Below are 23,970 nucleotides of genomic sequence, written 5' to 3'. Positions count from 1 at the left end.
CCTTTGAAAATGACATAAAATGGGGATTGGGGTTGTGACATGAATTGTATTTAAAAAAGGACAAGAATATCGGAGAGTAAATGAATTCATGTAAATGAATCTTTTTGAAATGAAAAAAAATATATCATACAATACACATAAGAGTTGAGACAGATCTTTTTTTGGGGGGATAGGTGAGGAGTGAATAGATCTCCTCTAATAAACATGGTATTAAAACCCAAAAGAAAGAAAGGGATATTTGAAAGCTGTGAGTGAAACCATTCGGGGGTTAAGGGCAAAAAGGGCTAGTGTGATTCTGGTATTATCATAATCCTGTGTCAAATGTTAATCACAATCCATTTTCAGACCCGGGTAAAGCTGGAATAGTTATTATTGTTCTGCGTGCGGTTCTTCCGTGTACGAGAACGGGAAAATTACATGACTGATTGTTGATTGATTGTTAGGGTTTAACGTCCGTCCGAGCATCATTATTTCAGCTATATTCAGACGATGAACATGAAATGGATGATAAAATGAACATGTAATGATGATGAAATGAAAAAAAAAGGATGTGACACAAGAATAATAGGGTCGACAAATTTTGATTGACATCTGACAACGCCAGCATGTAACACGCCTGGGGTACCCCATTCCAGCACCTAGGCACATATCCCAGTTGCTCTGTGGGCAGAGCGCCTAGCCCCCGGCTAGGTTTCTGAGTACTATTTAATCGCATTTTACGACAAGCTTAGCGCTGCTGCAGGCATATTCTTTTGATACCCAGACCTGCACGTGGCGGTCAATTACATGGAATTATCGGTTAGCATTGAACATGAAATTATCGGTTAGCATTGAACAATATCCAATTTCCGATTCAGGCACTGGACACGCAACAATACTTTATGGGTCATATATATATATTTCTTTATTAAAATAACCTCTGAACTTACTGAAATATGTTCAAATGAGTTGTTAGAGTATCATAAACTTTCTGTTTTATTCTTTGTTGTTCCCTATATTTATGATTTTAATTTGGGTCATTAGTTGTACCAAAATTAGAATGAATAAAAAAACGGCTGTATCAAAACAATACACAGACTGTCAAGAATTTGATTACTTGCTACTATAAAAACAACTATGGCTTTGAATTATTTATCTAAATATCTATTGAAGTTATCAAAACAAACAGGTAAACTCATTGTAATTAAGGAATGTTAGCAATGCAGCTGTCAGAAATCAGTCAGAAGCGTGTCAAGGCTAAGTTAAGGGATCGACTTATACTCGAGATTATACGGTAAAGTTTTTATAACTGTTCTTCATCAAAGAAAGACAGACTGAGGAACATATATATTAGCAGGGCTCCGATATCCATAAGAATTCATTGAAAGTTGTTTAATCTGGTTGTTTCCTGATCTTGATTCCTGGTCAATATCATAAGCGACCCAAAGATCGCTAAAATGTATCTCTTTTAGAAATATCATACAATTGTCTATGTGTGATGTATGAACCAAGATTCTAGCGGATGTCACCCGAGCATATCACATTCGTGCCATATTGAAGGTAAGCCAAAGTCAGTGGCACAGAATATTAGACGATTAGCGACTTTGAAGGCTTCAATCTTTAATTTTTGTTATTGTAATATCCGAACATCTTATGAAGTAGTTTCATTATTATTAATATCGTCAGATGATATCTAATACGGCTTATTCCCTTTTCGCCTTAGTTGTCAAATTTGGAACATAAAATTATTCCGATATCGCTTAAGTAAGGTTTGGAGTGAACTTAGGCGAAACAGGAATTTGTGTAAACATAAAATTAAGTGCTACTTGTGTATTTATAGCAATAAAACCTTATATACACATGTATGTATGATTTTCATATTGTCTTTGTTTGGTATTTTCAATGCAATTTGACCCTAAGAAGCACATCATGACATCAGTCGTTTACATTTGTGGCTGCACAGTTAACTTGTTCCTTGGTTGACACCTTGAAATTTATGGTGTTCGAAAATTAAACTGGCGAATTTGGTTAAACAATTTTCCTCATTAATAAAGATGACACATCGATGGTGGATAGAGATAAGCTCCAGCTAACTCACTGCGTTTTTTTAGGAAACATGATATGTTGATTTGAATATTTGAAGGAGTAATCAAGGGAACCAAGGTTAAAATGGTAATCAAAGAATAATCAAGGGAACCAAGGTTAAAATTGTAATCAAAGAATAATCAAGGGAAACAAGGTTAAAATGGTAATCAAAGAGTAATCAAGGGAACCAAGGTTAAAATGGTAATCAGAGAATGATCAAGGGAACCAAGGTTATAGCGGTTATCAAAGAGTAATCAAGGGAACCAAGGTTATAGCGGTTATCAAAGAGTAATCAAGGAAACCAAAGTGATAGCGGTAATCAAAGAGTAATCAAGGGAACCAAGGTTAAAATGGTAATCAAAGAGTAATCAAAGAAACCAAGGTTAAAATGGTAATCAAAGAGTAATCAAGGAAACCAAGGTTATAGCGGTAATCAAAGGATAATCAAGGGACAAAGACCAGACATGGAAAACAGACATACACAACAAAGTACACAAAGTAACTAAAATCAACAAAGAACACAAAGTAACTAAAATCATACACACAAAATAACAAAAGCAAATAAGCAACTCGGACTCCACTAAAAACTGGGAGAATGGACCAGATGCACCGGTAGGGTAAGGGTCCTCTGCTTTTTTCTAGAAATACCTGCCTGCAAAGTCCAGTTTAGAAGGAAAACTATGACACGTTGAACAAATCAATTTTGATGGCGCAGATGAATGCACCGTAACGATTATTGAATTATCTATACTCCCAATAAAATAGTGTCAATTTATTGATATTAACTTTGCAAATAAAAAAGAATACGGAAATTTCATGTTTATTATAAGTAATTTGATAATACTTTCATTACTATAATTCAATCCTAAGCATTTACATTTATTTATTATTATTATTTGAAATCATATTTCATTTTATTATTAGTCCTTTAATAACGTGCTCACTAATACATGTACAAAAATATATATTTTATTTAATAAATCAGAAAAAGCATCACTTGAAAAGTATACAAATGATATTGATTTGTGGCCTAAAGTAGATAGTACACGGATAATTCCTTTTTGTCATCTTGAAAATCATATATATCTATTTTCAATACTAGATACTTTGTCTTTCAGATGTACATAATTGTGTGTTGACAGTTTCCGGACCTACCAACATTAATTAATAGAAATCTAAGCGTGTACATACACTTGACGTTTGATGTATGGCATAAAAGACTCGTCTAATTTTCCCTTTTATTGTAACAGTGAAATTTGTCCTTAGGAAAAAAGATTAGAAATGTATTATATATTATTCGCTTGATAATATATGTTCAATGTATGTATTGACCACAGAATAATGACCTCAAGTATTAAAATGTTATTATATACGGTCCGAAAAGATGAAAAGGAATTGCGGTACCTGAGGTTGCATGTGTACAAAATGATTTTTATAATTAAAAATGTAATATCTGCTTAAGAATATACTTTGTAAACTTCATGTCAGAAGTTAAATTGCAATATGAGATCTCCAAGATTTCTGAACTTTCCGTAGCTCAGTATGACCGTTTAGTTGAATAATAATTTTCTTTTGATAAGAACGTAAAACCATAGATGTGTAACTACTTTGGCTACGTAATTACGTAAACTTCAATAACAAGGCTAAACCGTAATGGACTTTTGATTGTGAGTATTATGGTTTATACTATTTTAGACCTCTGAACAACTTAAGTTATGTAGCCATCGTGCTGTTTTCCCGGTGGCGCATCTTTTGAATTCATCTAGATATTCCGTGTAAACCCACATTCAATCTGAGTATTACGCAAACTGTTACGATGCATCAGGAATTTTGTTTTTTTTAATGTCCTTTGAAATGGTGAATTTCAAAAAAGAAACAGATAATTCAATATATATTATTACAGGAATGGTGTTAGTTTGTGTTCTGTTACTGCGTTTTGTAAAAATCATTCTATTTTGCACCACACCAGCTATAATTGTTGAAATTATATTCTAAGATGTTTGCGATTATATTAAAGTACGTGTCACTAAAACTAAGTGGCAAAAAGTTAAGCGCTTTTATGTAACACATAGGTTTGTAGGCAGTAGCCTGTAGACCAATTTTTAGGCAATTTTAGGTCGATAAATTAAATGTAAAAACTGGGAAAGTCCAAGTAGACGTTTGTAGTTTAATTATGTAATAACTTGTAGAGTTTTGTGTTCATTCATCATCTAAACAATCATTGAACCTGAATAATATGCAAACTGGCACAATGCCTCACGAAATTTTATGTCCTTCGAAATCAGAATCAGAATGGTGAATTTAAAAATAAATCAATTAGTTCAATATTAACAATTTACAACAATAAGCTTGTGTTGAGATACGTTATAATTCGATCTTCGTATTTTCCTTTTATTCCGCCTCTTGCAGGTCCGGGTGTTACAAAAATAGGCCCGTAGCAGCGCTAAGCTTGGCGTAAAAGGCGACTTAATAGTGATCAGAATCTAAGGTCGGGCAATTTATCCTCCTGTGGCGGAGTGCAAATGTTACTACTCCTATCCAATACCACAGCAAAGTTTTTTTCACGTGCGAGGAACGTGGCATCTTTTCCAACACGGTGCATCACTATGGTTTGCGGTCAGGTTTTCCGTATTATAACCTCATCATCCCAGCATGTAACACGCCAGGTCTGCCCATTTCACCACCCACCTGGGGCACATATCTCAGTTTCTCTGTGGGCAAACGCCTAGCCTCCGGCTAATTTTCTGAGCACTATTTAATTACCAAGCATAGCGCTGCTGCATGCCTTTTCTTTTGACACCCGGACGGAGCGTACCTAAGTCAAAAGAAAAGACTTAATGTAAAAGTTGAAAAGAAAAAGTTACCCCCAAAATGCTCATGATGCTTAATGACCGGCTTTTGTTTACTAAACACCACTCGGTATTGAATCACGAAAGGCTTTCATTAAAAAAATATGAATGATTTAGTTTTATGCATGTATTGTCGTTAACAGTTTCTTTCTTTCTTTGTTGGCGTTTAACGTCCGAGCAGCAATATTTCAGCTATATTCAGACGATGAACATGAAATGGATGACAAAATGAACATGAAATGATGATGAAATGAAAAAAAGGACGGGACACAAGGATAATGGGGTTGTCAAATTTTGATTGCCACTGGAAATAGGGAATAGGGAGAGGTGGGTAGGGTCGGGCAATATAGCCTCCTGTGGCCGAGCCCTATGGTTCCTACTCCGGGAAAAAATCACAGTAGTGTTCTGTAACGTGCGAGGAACGTGGCATCTTTCCCAACACGGTGCACCACTATGGTTTGCGGTCAGGTTTTCCGTATTATAGCCTGACAACTCCAGCATGTAATACACCAGGGTTACCCCATTCCACCACCTGGGGCACACAACCCAGTTGCTCTATGGGCAGAGCGCCCTAGCCCCCGGCTAAGGTTCTGAGCACTATTTAGTCGCTTAGCGCTGCTACAGGCCTATTCTTTTGACACCTGCACGGGGCATTTTTGTTAACAGAATTAATTTTCGGTTCTAAATGAATTATGTGTGAAACCTTCACTTAGTTAATGAAATATTTATATTCAGCATGATTTATTTTACAATTTTGATCCGTTGATCTGCAGATATGCTTAAAGTAAACTCAGTTAAAGAATCATAAATGGTTAAAATCAATAGTAACACATATACAAAAATAAATATTTCGAATAAACATATGCAGAAAACAAAATTGTAGACTTCGTATTTAAACAACAAAAAAATCCAAAAAAAAAAACACCAAATTACCTACAGACAACAATAACACCAATCATATTAACATTGTTATTAGATGGATTAATACAATATTTGTAAGTAGTCACATCCATATTACATGGTTCTACAATGGTTTGCAAAAATACTCGCTTATTTCATTTTTAAAATTCTGTGTTGTGTAATATTCAATACCAAACAGTACAAAATTGCACATGTACATATGTGTATACTTTAGAAGTGATAGAACTGCCCTTGCTAAAAAAAAATATAGGAAATTAGAGATGTGCTAGAGAGATTTAAATAAAAACTTGGTAAAAATAATTTGTTTACTCTAAATAAAACAAATGTAAATGCACCATTTTCTGAATTCACATAAACTTTTTACTGTTGATAATACATGCACATATATAATTGTAAATATGCTAATTATATGTTGTTTAAACATATATACTATCTTTAATTGCCGATTTAAAATACTGTTGTGCTTTTGATCGTTTTTTTTTTTTTTTTTTTTTTTTTTGTCTAATACTCATAAGTGCGTAATGTACTGTTTTCTTACATTTTGGATGAGTGAATTTATGGTTCAAGACTTCAAGTAGATAGAGTTACGATTTATTATAATCAACACTTCAAAATTATCACATTGTCATTAAAATAATGTGCATCCTTTGTGCATGGACATTCTATTAATATGATTTTCTTCCTTTTATCATTCATATACCAGTTTCGGTTTATCACACCCACCTGAAACACTGACCACCATCAGTTATGCCCGATTCGGAGTTATATCGTGCTTTGCCCAACAATTTTAAAATAAATAAACCAATTCACTAGCTCTCCAGGTAACAATCATGCAAAATGTGATTCATAGTTAGAAAGGCTACATATTTGTATTTTATGATAGTATGTTTAAAATGCTATACATGTGGTAAACAGAAATATGAATGTGGTTTTTCATATAATTCTTGTTCTTAGGAGATGGAAATTATACGGAATGCACTGTAGAATACACAATTAACCTAGATGACTCTGTAAATGACACTAAAATATAAACTGTTGGATTTTCCATGTGGATTATCTCCTAAGAGCAGTCAGATTAGCATGAATGATTATACATTTTATCATAAAGACCTATAAAGCAACTTAATAACGAAAATAAAAAGGTGTAGCCTTTTTTTTTAGCTGCGTCACATATAACATAATTTGTAAACTGTATCGTAAGTTTGATACCAGATGTATTGACAAACAACGTATCATACATCGTGCATCGTACATGCTGTACATCCCACCTCATGTCAGACTTCGGCTAATACTGGGGACACTTAACAAGCTGCCCTGGTGACAACAAATGTTTAACTCCCGATCCATCTTATAATGCGAAGAGCAGTAGACATTATGTAACATAGCATTGACATATGTAAAGATTGATTGATTGATTGTTGGGGTTTAACATCCGAACAGCAATATGTCAGCTATATTCAGATGATGAACATGAAATGGATGATAAGATGAACATGAAATGATGATGAAATGAAAAATGGGATGGGACACAATGATAATAGGGTTGAGAAATTTTGATTGCCACTAGAAAAAGGGGAGGGATTGGTAAGGTCAGGCAATTTAGCCTCCTGTGGCGGAGCGCAAAGGTTCCTACTCCTATCCAATACCACAGCAGAGTTCTTTAACGTGCGAGGAACGTGGCATCTTTCCCAACACGATGCACCACTATGGTTTGCGGTCAGGTTTACCGTATTATAGCCTGACAACCCCAGTATGTAACACGCCAGGGGTACCCCATTCCACCACTTGGGGCACACATCCAAGTTGCTCTGTGGGCATAGCGCCTAACCCCCGGTTAGGTTTCTGAGCACTATTTAGTCGCCACAAGCTTAGCGCTGCTGCAGGCCTATTCTTTTGACATCCGGACCTGCACGGGGACGAAAGAAAGGGAGATAATTTTGCAAAAAAACACTAAAATCCATCATAATCTATTAAATTTTTTAGGTCAATTGTCTCTTGAGAACAGCCAAAATGGAATGAAGGATTATACATATCTTCATATAGACCTATAAATTAACTTAATAGCGAAAATTAAAAAAAAACATTGTGTATCCCATTTGGTTGGGGTATCAGATATATCAGAATTAGCATGATTCTTACAAAGAATGTTTCTTAAATAATGACCTTCATGTAAACTTGTATTCTATGTATAGCTTTTTTCAAACTTCATAAAATCATTTGAATAAAATAAATAATGTACTAGTAGCACGTGAAGCGTAACATTAGATATAAATCATTCAATAAAAGTCTTTGATAATAGTTTTATTGGGAGTTGCATGTAAAAATAATTGCCCCATACCATAATTAGTAGTATCATGTATTTAGTATTTTATGAATGCAAAGGGTTGAAAACCTTTCATGTATATCTAACTATGTCTATTTAAATGGCTTAAAAATAAAAAAAAATCAGTACATGGAACAGTTCAGCATGGTATGTCATACATTCACACTAGACTAGATTAATTCAGTTTAACAAACATCTTTTCACTGAAAGTGTCTGAAAAGCTTTTTATAGGTTAAAAAGGTTTATACGTATTGTGATACATTCAATTCATAAACTGAATAGATTTCAAAAATATATAATAGCCGATTGATTTATTGCATGCTGTGGAAGGTGTTTTATCTGTTCTATAACATTACATCGTTTATAGAAATTACATACGTAAAAAAAACTTTCATATTTATATTTTTTTTTTCAATTTCTACCGATTATATATCAAGATAAAATGCGTCTAATAATCATAAAAATACAAATATACAATTAGTATTTTTTTCTAACTTTTTTTTAAGTCAATTTTTTAAACAACTGAATATCTTTCATGAAGTCAAACTTCTGAATAAATACAAAGTGCACCTCTAAGATTACAATAACATTCATTACAGTTTATTTGGAATTTACGGAAATCTTTTCAGCACAAATCATTCAATAACTAGTTTTGTACTTAATATTCAAACCTATTTTTTTCTGTCTACATGTATATTGATTTACTTATTGGATGTCTTACGACAGTTAAAAATTGTAAGATGAAATAAATGACCTAACATTTGTATGACCCTAATTGTACGTTGAAGATATATTACTTTTTTTTCATTTATGTGTACACAGATTTTATTGTTACATATTACATAATGTTTCAATTGAATAATCATACCATATAATAGACTGCTCGTTTCTGTGTGATGTTGTCAGGCCCATATTATGAATTGGATGTGCCTAGTTTATTTTGCAGTTGCCTTTTATGTCATAAGAATTTGATTAGATTTTGTTCTATTTTTACACTTGTGTGTTTTTTATAACTTCATTAGCTTACTTCGTTGATATGGTAACGGTGAAGATCATTTTCCTTAAGTAATTTCTTTGTAGTTTAACTCATTATTCGTTTTCATCTTTACTCAACGATAAAAAGACTACATTAACCTAATACAAATTTCCAATATTATTTTTAATATGGTGCATTATCATAAAAAAAAGAACAATTGTTACATGTCTTCATGTCTTTAAAGGCGATAGATTGTTCACTATTCCTTAGACTTAATTTTGACTTTCAACTTTAAAAATCTGTGACCCTTTTCACAAAAATACGTAAGAGTAAAATTAGTCGTATGACGTCACAATAATTTTATTTACTATGACGTCATAACAATAATATCATAGAGCAGAAAAAGAGTAATTTATTTGAAGTGAAACTAATTTTTGTATTTATTTATATTTAACGATTCAAAGACTCGTCTAACAAAAATCTAAATTTCCAATTTCAAACTGCATACTTGTATTTGTTTTTATATGGTAAAAAAACAACTCAAAAACAATTGTTACATGTCGATTGGTAACTGTTACTTAGGTTTAATTTCAACCTTAAAAATCTCAAAATCATGTGCAATGTTGACTATAACATAAGGTAAATTTAAAGTAAAATATTGGTTCTAATATGACGTCCCTAACAGGGTTTGAGACCACACCTGTAGTCGATTTTCGATTGCCTTATGAATGGCACGCAACTTATTTGGCATGACATTGGGCGTGGCTTGTGTGTGTGTGCGTGTAAATTACCTCCCAACTTAATCATGTAAACAAACACACGTAACATTCTACTGTTTTCATTCATTTCAGTAGCGTGAATAAACATCAAATTCATATTTAATAAAGATATTAAACGTTATGTTTCAGAAAAGTTATATTATATTCCGTAAAAATCACTTACATACATACTCGGTAGGCTTCGCCATGTGCCACGTGAGCAATCAGGTATGAAATCAAACAATAAAAATCGCGAATGATTGAAAAAAAATCTATCTGTCCATGTGTGAACACAGTGACCTTATAATGCAAACGACTATTGCCATATCTAACGTCGATGTACTTAATTCGCACTTTCCTTCATTATAAAAAAAGCAAAGTTTCATAGCGACCATTTCCACTGACATAGCTAGGGTAAAGTGTAAAGCCTAAAATGGACAAATATGGCAGGTCTAGTTTTTCCGTAATATGTGACGAAAATTTAAACAAAGTACCGTTATTGTCCAATTAGAATTGCTCGAAGGTAAGATAATAAATGGTCAGCCCACGGTAAAACAAGGATAAAATTGAGTTTTTATGATTTATTTTTTTTTAATTTTCTTTTAAGAACAAAAATATCATACAGCAAATCAAACTGGAATGCCACTACAGAACCTGAATGGTTAGGATCAACAAGAATGTTTTTTACAATTATAATCAAGGTACATCCAAACTGTAGAATCGATGCGAGGCTGCTAATTCTTGATACAGATTTGATTTCAACCTCAGCGGGGTTCGAATCTCTTCTTTCCTCTGACATCGCATGCACTAAGCGAAACGCTCAGGATCACTCGACCAATATGTCTACAAAAATATAGCTTTCACAAACTAAGCGATACTTCTTCGAAAATCAAAAACGTGAAGATAAGCCCAGGAAGTAATAGCGTTTTAGTGCAGGCAATGATGCCGTAGATGCCAGACCAGAGAAAAAATATACAAACATATATAATACGAGTTCCGCTGAGGAAACGATTTGCAAATTTTACAGTTCTAACATATTGGAAACTCTTTAGACCCTTGTATCTTTACGTTATGTTCCCTGTATTGATCATTATCCGACGAAGCAGTGAGACAAATAGTCGTCTCATTCTTAGACGTAAATATTAGGTATGATCTACCTTAATAGATTCGGCAATATTTAAGAAGTACGTGCATTTACATAATATGTACTTTGTGATCAAGATCCCCACATATCAAAGTTTCTTCAATGTCATGTTAACTACGTACGACTTTCGAAGACGAAAAAAAAACCTGCACTGTCAAAAGGTGTTAGTTTTTTTCTTCAGAAAATATGACAGGATGTGATTCGTGCATGTTAAAATTCCACTGAATTCATACTTATTTGGGGAAGGTAGATCTAGGGTGAGGGACACATCTTTTTTAAATCATTGGAACGTTTGTATTCAGTATATTTCATCAATCTCATGTAAACATCAATGTAACTTGGACTGATATCATTCTGTTTCAAATGAAAGCTTGAAATACTTTAGTGAAATTTAATATGATACAAACATATCACTGATTTCCTGAGTTATGTCCCTTACCCCAGGTCTACCTCCTTGAACAGAAAAAGTTGAAGACCATATTATCAGTCTCTATTTGTCATTTGGTTGTTGCACTTGTATAGATTGTGTATGAAATTTGCTCTTCACAAAAGTGATCATTTTTTGATATGGTTTGATTTCGTTGTTTTAATTGGGAGATGAAAGTACAGATCTAAACACAGAAAGGAGTAACATAAAAATATTGCATATTTAAACTGGAAAAGCATAGTTTGTTCTGTCGTTTTTTCTACAACATGTTATATGGACTGGTACTTAAAAAAATAAAACCTAATTCGACAAGTCAAATAATACTTGTACGAATCAAACTGCTGTTGGATCTGCAGTTTGACATATAAACACACGATCAATTTAATGGCAAAATATGTATAATAATTAATGGTAAAAACGAGCCTTTTTGCCATAGAAAAACAAGAATTAACATAAAAAACCAAATACCAAAAATGATTACATGATTAATTGGTCGTAAACGTGATGATAAATCTTTAAAAAAAACAGATTGACAAATCAAATAATTCATAACTTCACATTAAAATTAAATTACACCACAACGTCAATATGCTTTTATCAATTTAGTACACATGTAGTACTTACAATTGTCGAAGTAGTCTAAAGTCTATCTTACATAATATATTTATTCGGGTTATTTGAGCTTTTACATTCAGATAAGTTTGTAATATTAATTACTATACCAAACAACATAGGCCTGGAAGAAAGATGAGCCTTGTAGGAAACTGGGGCGAGGGTGCGCCTGAGTCTGGTAAATAACACAAAGGACAAACAGAGAACGCGTGGACCTCGTAGGGAACACACGTGCATGACAAAGAACGAAAACAAATGTGTCTGGTAGATAAGACATGGGCTGACAGAAAATGTGCTTGCCTCGTAGAGAATACATATAGGGCTGACAGAGAACACGTGGCTATGGTAGGTATTCAAACGAGCTGACTGATAACGCTTGGGTCTGGTAAAAACTCTTTGATAAACATTTGACGGTTTTTCTCTTGATTTTTTTTTATCTACCTAAATATATAATTTTCAAGAATATGTTTTTCTAACAGCCTTTTCTAGAAAAGGAAAACTGTAATATGGGTAAGAATAACATTATTAGTTGAAGAAGGTGATCCATACAGTACACATTTTGTATCATGTGAATACATTTTTTTTTAAATGAACATCAACAAAGCAACATATGTTTCCCTTCAAAAATGAGTATAAATACAACAAAGTGACAATTAAACGCAAAAGTTCACTTTACATCAAGCATTCACTTCTTCCTTAATAGCTTCGGCGACGGGTGTTTTTTAACAGCAATCATGTTATGTAAGGACTGGTTATTATAAATGTCAAATGAAATTATCATATGAAATAGATCTTCGATGTCAGTGATACACTCTGTCTTTGATGTGGACAAAACTGCGTTACTTGGATGAATCAAATGGGGCTTCAACTAAGTAAAACATATTTGTTATTAAGTAACATGCAGCTAAGAATCATGCAAAATGTTAAATATGGTTGGGAAATCTACACATTATTTTTTTTCTATATTTGTTTAAAATGATTAAGTAAACAGAAAATAGCATGTGAATTCTCATAGAACCTTTGTTCATAAGAAATATAAATTATTTTTAATGTACCGTAGAATTCAAAATTAAGGAAGACAACTCTGTAAATGACGTTTTAATACAGCAATTTACAACATTATCATTTTAAACGTTTAAATAAAGTTAACTATAATTCTGCATTTTGTATTATTAATTTCTACCTTTATTTCCTTTCTTGCAACAGAAGGTAATGCTCAGCATTATCACTATACCAACAAGCAACAAAAAGGCGATTGATCCTACAGCTATGCCTGCAATCTCTCTACAAAGTAGCATATGTGATAAATGAAAATGATTTCATCAAACACAAACACAAACACAAGCTAATCCAGGAAAGGTTTTCTTGTGATAAGTTATACAAAATAACCTTATTTGCGATCATTCACGAAATCTATATTACATTACGCAATTTAAAAAGTTTGTTTGTTTGCTGGGGTTTAACGTCCGAGCAGCAATATTTCAGCTATATTCAGACGATGAACATGAAATGGACGATAAAATGAACATGAAATGATGATGAAATGAAAAAGGGAAGGGACGCAAAGACAATGGGGTCGACAAATTTTGATTGCCACTGGAAATATGGAGAGGTGGGTAGGGTCGGGCAATTTAGCCTCCTGTGGCGGAGCCCTATAGTTCCTACTCCGGGAGAATACCACAGTATGGTTCTTTAACGTGCGAGGAACGTGGCATCTTTCACAACACGGTGCACCACTATGGTTTGCGGTCAGGTTTTCCTTATCATAGCCTGACAACCCCAGCATGTAACACGCGAGGGGTACCCCATTCCACCACCTGGGCCACACAACCCAGTTGCTCTGTGGGCAGAGCGCCCTAGCCCCGGCTAAGGTTCTGAGCACTATTTAGTCGCCTTTTACGACAAGCTTAGCGCTGCTGCAGGCCTATTCTTTTAACACCCGGACCTGCACGGGGCCAATTTAAAAATTTGTAATGGATTCCAGTCCAAACATCAAGAATTGAATCGTTATACAGAAGTTATTTTGCTTTATATTATTTCAACTGTGCACTGCAGACCGATCTGCATTAATGATGTCACAGAACCTTACCAGGTTATACAAAATAACATGTTTCCTAAAAGAGAACCAACCAACCAGGAAACTTGTGATGAAAACTACCTTCAAATTAAAAAAATATATTTTCAAAATAAAATTTAAAAATACAGTAAACAGGTGTACTTTAGTATGCTATGCAACAACTCACTTTTTCAAGGAACAAACTAACATCCAATTTCAAACGAACAAAGTATTGCAGTTCTATTGGTTGAAATCAAGTAATGTAAATTTAGTTAAAAAGTATGGTATACAAACCCTCTTGTTAAAGTAAAAGACTCTTCCGTTAACCTGTCTTCTTCTTGTTTGCATATTTCTAAGAAAACAGAAATGAAATATAAATATGAACCTTACAAAATATTATTTAAACAAATTTTATGCAGCAATGAGTAGAGGTTCGATAAACTAAATATTTGTTATAACAATTAAAAACTAAAGACGTGCATTTTGTTCTTTTTTTATTCTGTATCAAATAAGATTAAGGCCAGTATTTTGGTGAAAATAAATTGGAAGTAATATTGCAGATAGCGTTGAAATAAGTTATGTGTTGTAAATATTAACATTAATGTGCATGATTCCAGTATTTTGATGAAAATAAATTGGAATTGTTCATGGTATAAACTTCCTATTTTCACTATCTACCAAACTCCAAACACTTCCCTAACTCCTGAAACTAAAATTCAAACAAACACTTTTCTAACTACTGAAACTAAAATTCCCAATCCCCAATGGAATCTCTATTGCATTGTTCTTTATTAAATTATTTCACTACCAGTATATATATAAATCAATTCTTCAATATCTGATATTGTTTTCAGTGCATTTGTGCATCTCCCTGTAAGACAGTGAGTGAATAATGATAAAAAAAAAACCACAAGATTTTTCATTAGTTCTCATAAAAATGTTTTTATCATGAAAGGGAGATTATTGCCTATTCCCGGCCATTGTATTGTAACTTTAAACTCGTATTTATGCATCTTGTAAGACGAGGAAACCGTCAATTTGCCATCACTGGACCATAAACTATATGCCAACATTATCGAATTCATGTGGGTTTTTCGTCAAGTGTGATTCATTATATTTTAACTTTGCCTGACTTTTCAGATTAAAGCACTTTATCAGAATAAATATGATTTTAAGCGAAATATTCAAAAGATGTTTTCAGAGGACGTCCATGTAAAAACCAGGCAGTTAGTGGCACATGAAATGTGTTGTTTACAAATAATTTTCAAGCATCACAAATGCATTCTTTTTAAAATTCAATGTTGTTTTAACGAGATATAAATTACATGAAAAACAATGAAATTCATTTGAAAAAGACAGATAACTTGTTACTTTGTAAGGGAACTTTCAAATAATTTTCGGAATTTGTGGATTTAAATATGTTATATACTTCTTGACATGGAAATTAAATAAACATTACATTGAAGCAGAAAATTCAGTGGGAAAAATATGCTGTGCCCGCCATATCATAGGATTTGAATGATTTGTATATGGACAATCTCTTAAAACTAAAATAATTCTAAATTGATGATGTACCTACCACATTTATCACCTGTACATCCAGGTATACAATTACATATGACTTCATTAGAAGTATCATCACAGGTACCATTATTTTCACAAGAATCACGCAGACAGACTAAAATATATTGTTAAGGTTAGAGGGAACAATTTTGCAATATCTGAATATCAAAACGCAAATTAATACACAAATAAAAATAAGTAACATATTTGATGGCTATCTCTTTTTGCATAGTTTGTATGATTCTTACAAAGACTGACACTTGACAACACAACAACGTTAAAATACATTAATATTGATAAGTACCAGTCCATATAAAATCTAGACAATCTCTATGGTAAACGTAATTAATGGTGTAGAAAAAGGAAAATGCTTTTCGGTCTTGTAGAAAAAAGAATCGGGTTTCTATGTCAACAAAGGATGGAGCACATGTTTTCTAGTTTAGACGTTCACAACAAATTATAAACTCTTACCTTTTCCATATGGTAAGAAATAGAATATATAATTGAAATGATGTTAAAGTAAATGCGTATAATTTGCATTTATTAATATTTACGATGAATTATTTTCATTCCTTTGCACCATGAAAACTGATTTATTCAACGGGTCATAGTTTTCCTTTCCTGGTTTGTCTACCCCGGACTTGACTTTTTATGAGCAACTCGGCGGGTGCTTCTAGAAAAGCAGAGGACGCTTACCCTACCGGTGCACCTAGTCCATGCTCCCAGTTTTTAGTGGAGTCCGAGTTGCTCATTTTCTTTTGTTACTTTGTATGTATGATTTTAGTTACTTTATGTTCTTTGTTGTGTATGTCTGTTTTCCATGTCTGGTCTTTGTCCCTGGATTACATTCTTTTGATAACCGCTATAACTTTGGTTCCCTTGATTATTCTTTGCTTTGAGAGCAAAGGTGAAAAAAAAGAAATAGTTTTAATGAAAATAATATTTAACTAAACTTACATGATACAACTAATGATTAACAACACTGGCCGCACAAAGTCCAGCGCCCTAGAACAATCGAAAGCTATATATTTATATAGCAAGCTGGAGGGAACGACCAATATTTGTATCACACATTTAATAGTTATAACATTGTTATATATATATATATATATATATATATATGAGGCAGCTTCGTGATACTTACGACATCTTGAACCGCGGTATGGGTACATACACATGCAGTACTTTTGGCCATTGTCTCTTGTCGAACAAGACCCACTATTATAACACGGACATCCTAAAAAATCAAAAATATTAAAGTTAAAATGACATTTTTGTCAAACAACCAGACCATCTATTCCAGTACAAAATGTGGTATTAAAACTTGCAAAACATGAGGCATTCTTATAATCGACTCTTACTTCTCCAGTTCCCTTACAAACAAAACCTGCCATACAAGAAGCCACGATGACTTCAGTTGCAAATCAACAAACTTAATATATGGATTAGAATGCAACTTATGTGGTTTTGTACATGTCGGAGAAACACAAGAACAATTAAACAAAAGAGAATGCGGTCATCGTTCGGGAATTAACACCACCAAATTTCTCACAGTTTTTCAACACTTTAATCAACAAGATCATTCAATCCTCTCTATGAAAGTTCGTATTTTAGAATAAAAAACAATACTATCGTAGGGAAAGAGAGGAGTACTGGAAACGCAGACTAGGTACTTCAATACCTAACGGATGCAATGACAACATCAAAAGTATAGGAAACCTTCCAAGCCAGTAAAACAATAGCATCAGTGTGATAAATTTATTTGACAAAAATCCAAGACGGGAAAGGAATCATGGCCATCGCCACTATATCTAAGTTACATGATGTCTCCATAGATGGTCTTCTTCCTTTCATACAAAAACCTCTTGAACTTAATCACATTAGAACAAAACGTTATTCTATACCTCTCACTCTACTACACTCCCTTTTCAAAACAAGTCTTGACACTCCTGTTTCGGACCCCACCTCATCATTATACGGACTTGTTGCCATCATTTTGGATATTGGTTTCCACAGACTCTTGGAACCAGTTTGTGTGAAAAGCCAAGATGAAGAAAAACGATCATTTCTTCCACCACCGTTTGTCAACAAAGGTATAGATGCAATTAATTTGGATAACATCCTCCATCACAAAACCTTTACCAACAAAATTCCCCCATATTTCAAAGACAAATCCATACCAATCATTTCATCTACCTATACTTCACACATTGCCTCCAATTTTTTTCAATTATAAAAGCGATTGCAGAACCTCGAGATTGAAGACTTCGAGACTAAACCACCTGTGTTTTCTTGCAAAAACTCTTCATTCAAATATGGTTCTTCTGGTCACGTCGTTACGGGAGATATAACCATCATCGAAAACGAATCTCTGTGTAATATCCTTTCTTAAGGTCCAAATACCGTGAACCACACTCCATAAATTCGAATTATAACTTTAAAGTTCTTACGGATGCCATGAAGGACTATTTAAGAAAATGGATAAAACGAAATCGAGAAGACATTGATTCTCTGTCAGAGTGGTTAAAGTCCGCGAGGTCTCTAGTTTTGAAACGAATGAAAGTTTTATGTAGGTCAATGAGTGCCAAGGTTACACGAGTTTTCAAAGACCCCGATGTTGTCTACTATACATGACAAATATGTTATCGTACCAGCAGTCAAAGCCCAAAACAACATTGTTTTTGTCTACAAAACGTTATACATCCAATATTTTTTATCAGAGGTAAACGTAGTAAATAATAGCAGTGATATGACCTATAGTGCTACTACACTCTCCAAAGAAGAGATTGTGGAAAACCATAAATCTGTACTATCCTCTTTTTGTCTCCCTACCAAGAACGATTATAGTGATTTACCGTCTATGTACTGTATTCCTAAACTCCACAAGAATCCATACAAACAACGTTTCATAGCTGGATTTCCAAAATGTATCACCAAACCTCTTTCAAAACTTTTAACTTCTATACTCACAACTGTCAAAGAGGGTCTGCAGATCTACCACAACACTTGTTACACCCGTAGTGGTATTAATTCAATGTGGATCCCGAAACATTCGAAACATCTTTTGGAGATAATCAAATCAAGACTATTATCTGAATACAATAACATTAAAACCTATGATCTTTCAACACAGTATACTTCTATTCCCCTTACTGAGTTAAAATCCCGACTTAAAAACATTATTAATCTTTGTTTTTCCAAAAAAAGATGTTACACCTAGATACAAATATAGTTCTTGGTAGAGATTCCTCATACTTAATCCAAATTTCAAATCATCTTCCAAATATACAGAAGAAGATGTTTACATAGTGCTGGAATTTTTAATCGACAACATATGTCCAGGGTGGTGGGCGTGTTTTTTTCAACAAACGAACGGCATTCCAATGGGAACAAATTGTGCTCCTTAACTTGCTGACGTATTCCTTCATTCTCATTTGGCTGACTTTATAGCTGATCTGACCCGAAAGAAAGAAAATCGTTTGGCTAGATCCTTTAATCTCAATTTCCGCTATATAAATGACGTATTATCTTTAAACAATCCTAATTTCGGGGATTTGATACGTCGCATCTACCCCAAAGAACTTGAGATAAAGGATACCACTGACACTGTGAAGTCAGCCTTAAATCTTGACATACACTTAGAAATCGATGGTAAAGGAAAACTACTGACCAAACTTTACGACAAACGTGCTGATTTTTCATTCAGAATTGTCAACTATCCTTTCATTTGTGGCAGCATCCGTTTAGTGCTTGCGTATGACGTATTCATATCACAACTCATACGTTATGCCAGAGCTTGCAAAAACTACGCAGACTTTTTGTATCGCGCTAGAACTCTAACAAATAGGCTTCTGAAACAGGGTTATATTGCTACAAGATTGAAGTCATCACTACAGAAGTTTTATGGTCGTCATCATGAACTGAACTCGTGGATCGTAATTCTGTATCCATCTGCACCATGAAAGCTGATTTATTCAACGAGTCATAGTTTTTCTCTCCTTATTTGTTTACCCCGGACTTGTTTTTTTATGAGCAACTCGGCGGGTGTTTCTAGAAAAACAGAGGACGCTAACCCAACCCATGCACCTGGTCCATGCTCCCAGTTTTTAGTGGAGTCCGAGTTGCTCATTTACTTTTGTTACTTTGTATGTATGATTTTAGTTACGTTATGTTCTTTGTTGTGTATGTCTGTTTGTCATGTCTGGTCTTTGTCTCCGGATTACATTCTTTTGATAACCGCTATAACCTTGGTTCCCTTGATTACTCTGGTTCATTATCATGCAACTATATATGCTGACGATACATATCAAGATGTTGCTGATAAATGTATTGATGTGATTGAAAAAAAAGTTTAACGCGCGATATAAGCGTTCGTTAATTTTTGTACTTGTATTATTTCCTTGATTTAACTGTTATTGTTAAATGTTTTGCTATTATTAATTTATATAATTTCATTAATTTCATTTTCTATTTTTTCTGTCTTCAGTATATGTCAATATAATTATTTTTTGTCGTTCGTCTATCCTGCGTTTAAACGCACGATATGAGCGTTCGTCTATCTTGCGTTTAAACACACGCTGGGAGCGGCCGTTTATCATGCGTTTTGTGAGCGTTTACTGTCCAATTGGGTATCGTGCGTGCGGGGAACCTAAACGTCTCAAGGAGTATATATATATCGAATGTGATTATTGCAGCATAGTACACATTAATGTAAAACTACATGTAAGATGTTAGTAAACATTAAAATACAACGAACAGAAGTACACTACATGTATATATAATAATCAGATTCCGAAATATACCAATAACTGGGACGAATACTTCCGGCCGACACGATCATTTTTGTATCGTGCTTCGTGCAACGTATTTCGTGTGGTTTTTGTGTATCTTGTGCTTTGTATGCTTCGTATGCGTGGGATTGGGAACGTTACACGTTACAGGAGGTATATTATCAACAACTTGTTGATGTATGTACATACTAACTTTTTGTATGCCCTAGATCTGAATATAATTTTTAGTTAGTAAGATTATTCAGGAAAATTATCTAGAAACTACCTACAAGTAGCAGAAAAAAACTTAATCATAGAAAAATAATTGAACTTGATTGTTTATGCTACTGTGACGTTAATGGTGTCATTGGTCCGCAGTCTGCACTTCAATTAATTTCAGACTGCAGACCCATCGAAATTTGTTTAAGCACATCTGACATTCGGTCAGACACAAGGTGATGACTTGTCTGACCGAATGACAATTTGTCTGACCGAAAAAACTCTGAACAATTTATCGACACGCTAACATTTTTGATGGGGGTGGGAATCTCCAAGTACATTTTATTATCAAGCTGATTTTAAAACTACTGGGTATGGGCTCTTGAATTTGTTAATTTGTCACCATTATTCATTTTGGCTAGAGTGTATCTGATGAGTCTTCATAAACGAAACATGTGTACTTTGTTTTGAGTTCTTTGTATTATATATTGTTGATTTTTTAAATTTGAAATAAAGTATTGTTATTAAATTATAAAATCTATTCTCAATCTCTGGCATAAAACATAATCATTTCAAAATTCAACATTTCATCTTGATAGTCAAAACATTCACTGTCTTCATAATCATCATCACTGTCTTTGTCACAAGGCTCTCCACAATGTTTCACATGTAAACGAGTAGCGAGACAACGGAAGGGACGATATATCAAAGGACGAAATGACGTGTAGCCAATGAACCGGAAGTTACATATTATTGTTTACAATCAAATTGATTGACTATCTCGCTAGACTGTAGACTAATTCACGTAATTATTAAAACGTTCTAGTTTTATTATTCACAAAAACCACTTCAGTTTTGAGAAAATCTTCTTTAACGTAAGAAAAAAACATCGGACACCCGGGCCGACAAGCAACGTGTATTTACCGGACCCGGGACAATTTTACCGGACAGGTCCGACGGTCCGGCAGGTTTCGATGGGTCTGGACTGTATAATGTTTTGATGACGGGACAAGTCCTGATGTTGTCTGAAATCGATTAGAAGTTAAATTATAAGGATTATCGTTTATCAATTTTGATCAAGTTTAGCTTGCATAAATATCGGGACAGTGTATGCTTGTTCATAAACCGCAAATAGAAATGGTCATTTTTGAGAGGTATACACCATCTTAGTCTCCCTGGTAAAGATGACAACGTTATACTGATAACTTGTTGATTAGACAACAATCGACCACAATACCCTTTATTGGTCTCCCAAGTAAAGATGACAAATGTGTATAAATGGATGTGGTGTGTTGATTGGACAATATTACCCTTTATCGGTGTACCAGGTAAATATTACTGATACATGTACATGTAATGTGTTGAATAGAAAACACTCCTATCTTACAGAGAAAACTAAATCGGCCATGGACAGCATATTGGCCTTCAGTGAGAAAATTTCAACACTCCGATTCTGTATACGACTATCCCCATAAAGTATATTTATTCTGTGTAATGGGCATCACAAATTAAAATACATATTTAAAATCACAAACTAAAAGTAGATGTTCCTGATTTTGATAAGCACAACCCGATTTGTTTGCAGTCATCACAATACCCAAACAACATGATCAAAATATATTCCAAAGGTGTCCGATTTCTATGTAAAAATGGGTATACATGTAATAACAAATCAAGCACCAAACAAAAAACAAACTAGAGGGTATGAAGAGCCCGATTCGATCACCTGAAAAGAATTAAATTATGCACCTAAATTATATGTTCAGCAGCAAACATTTTATATTCATTGACCGAGTTATGTCCTAACACCACTGGATCAACTAAAAAGAATTCATACTATCATTGTGTATAATCATTTTAACGTTTTGAATTTCTTGTACAAGCGTGCTTGTTTTGATTATGGAAGGTCGAATCTCACCAAAAATCATATAGTTGTAGCCACTACTCATCAACTAAGTACGCGACAATTAGGTTGAGTTATAAGAAACGAGTAGAAATAATGAGTCCGAGTGGGGTTTATATATCCAGCTGATGGCTTTCTCTTCTGCAAAGCAGTGTCATTGAATCAATTACAATAAAACGTAATATCATATTTATCAATCAATGAAAAGTTAAACAACAAAGATATGTAATAATTGAGAGTGTCTATCGAATTAAGACTGCACTCTTGAACGTCAATGATTAAATGAATATATATAAGTCTAAAGGATTGTACAACGATACCGATAAAGATTGCTGGTTGGCAGATACCTTTAGACTTTATATATATATATATATATATATATATATATATATATATATATATTTATTTATATATACAACGTCTCAGAATGTGACGACTATATTCGCTACACTGCTCCATCGGATCAAATTGATACAGGGAAGATATGTAAACGTATAGAAAGGTCTGAAAAATTCCCAACGATGTTAGAACTGTCAAATTTGCGATGCAAATTTTTGGTCGTTCCCTCCGCGGGACTCGAACTCGTACCGCTGTGACATCTATGGCAACACCGCCTGCACTAAGTCCAGCGCCCTAGACCACTCGGCCAGCTAGGCTATATAACATATATATATATAATTAGACAACTATTAAAATGAGAACATACGTACCTTTACTAACATAAAAAAATATCATTGTGAAAAACAAAACTTCTAATATTTTCAAGCACATTTTATATCCCTATATTGTAGCTCTTCGGTTAAAAAACTGGAAGACTCCGTATTTATCAGAAAATTTGTATTCCTTTTACTATTTAAATGGCGCACGCATGACGACAACTGATGCATCGCTTTCAAATGTTTACAATTTCGTTGATCAGTCTTTGTAATTAAAATAATGAAATGACCAACATTCCTTGATTTGTTGATAAAATAATCTGTCGTCGTCTGTAGATACTTGGTGTTTTGTTTTCGTTCTTCAACTTGACTATGAGTTGATGGATTTTGATGAAAACTTTACAACAAGGTTTTAAAGAGTAATCAAGGAAACCAAGGTTATGGCGGTAATCAAAAGAATGTTATCTAGAAACACCCGCTGAGTTGCTACAAAAAGTCAAGTCCGGGGTAGCTGAAAGAGGAAAGGAAAACTATGACACGTTAAACGAGTTTACATGGCGCAGATACATACACCGTAACGATCCACGAGTTCATGATGACGACCATAAAACTTCTTCTGTAGTGATGACTTCAGTCTTGTAACAACATAAAGGCTATTTGTTAGAATTCTAGCGCATTTGATTTGAATTCAAAGTTTATTGCCCAAACTATTTTGAAATTACAGACCGAT

General features: G+C 33.8%; 1 protein-coding gene across 1 annotated transcript; it reads right to left on the bottom strand.

Moving 5' to 3' along the window:
- Window positions 1-2,993: 2,993 nt before the first annotated feature.
- Window positions 2,994-23,639, bottom strand: LOC148596923 (uncharacterized). Its single transcript, XM_088563646.1, has 6 exons — window positions 23,295-23,639; window positions 16,838-16,930; window positions 15,710-15,808; window positions 14,425-14,482; window positions 13,258-13,358; window positions 2,994-12,942 (listed from the first exon to the last, which is right to left on the bottom strand). The coding sequence occupies exons 1-6, from the start codon at window positions 23,353-23,355 to the stop codon at window positions 12,914-12,916; spliced, it is 441 nt and encodes a 146-aa protein (XP_088419772.1). The 5' UTR covers window positions 23,356-23,639; the 3' UTR covers window positions 2,994-12,913.
- Between the last annotated feature and the right edge of the window lie 331 nt (window positions 23,640-23,970).

The sequence above is a fragment of the Perna viridis genome, chromosome 15, assembly GCF_037379345.1.
Source record: "Perna viridis isolate PV_CMFRI_1.1 ecotype Kerala chromosome 15, ASM3737934v1, whole genome shotgun sequence".
NCBI lineage: Eukaryota > Metazoa > Mollusca > Bivalvia > Mytilida > Mytilidae > Perna > Perna viridis.
This window is presented reverse-complemented; position numbering and strand designations above follow the sequence as displayed.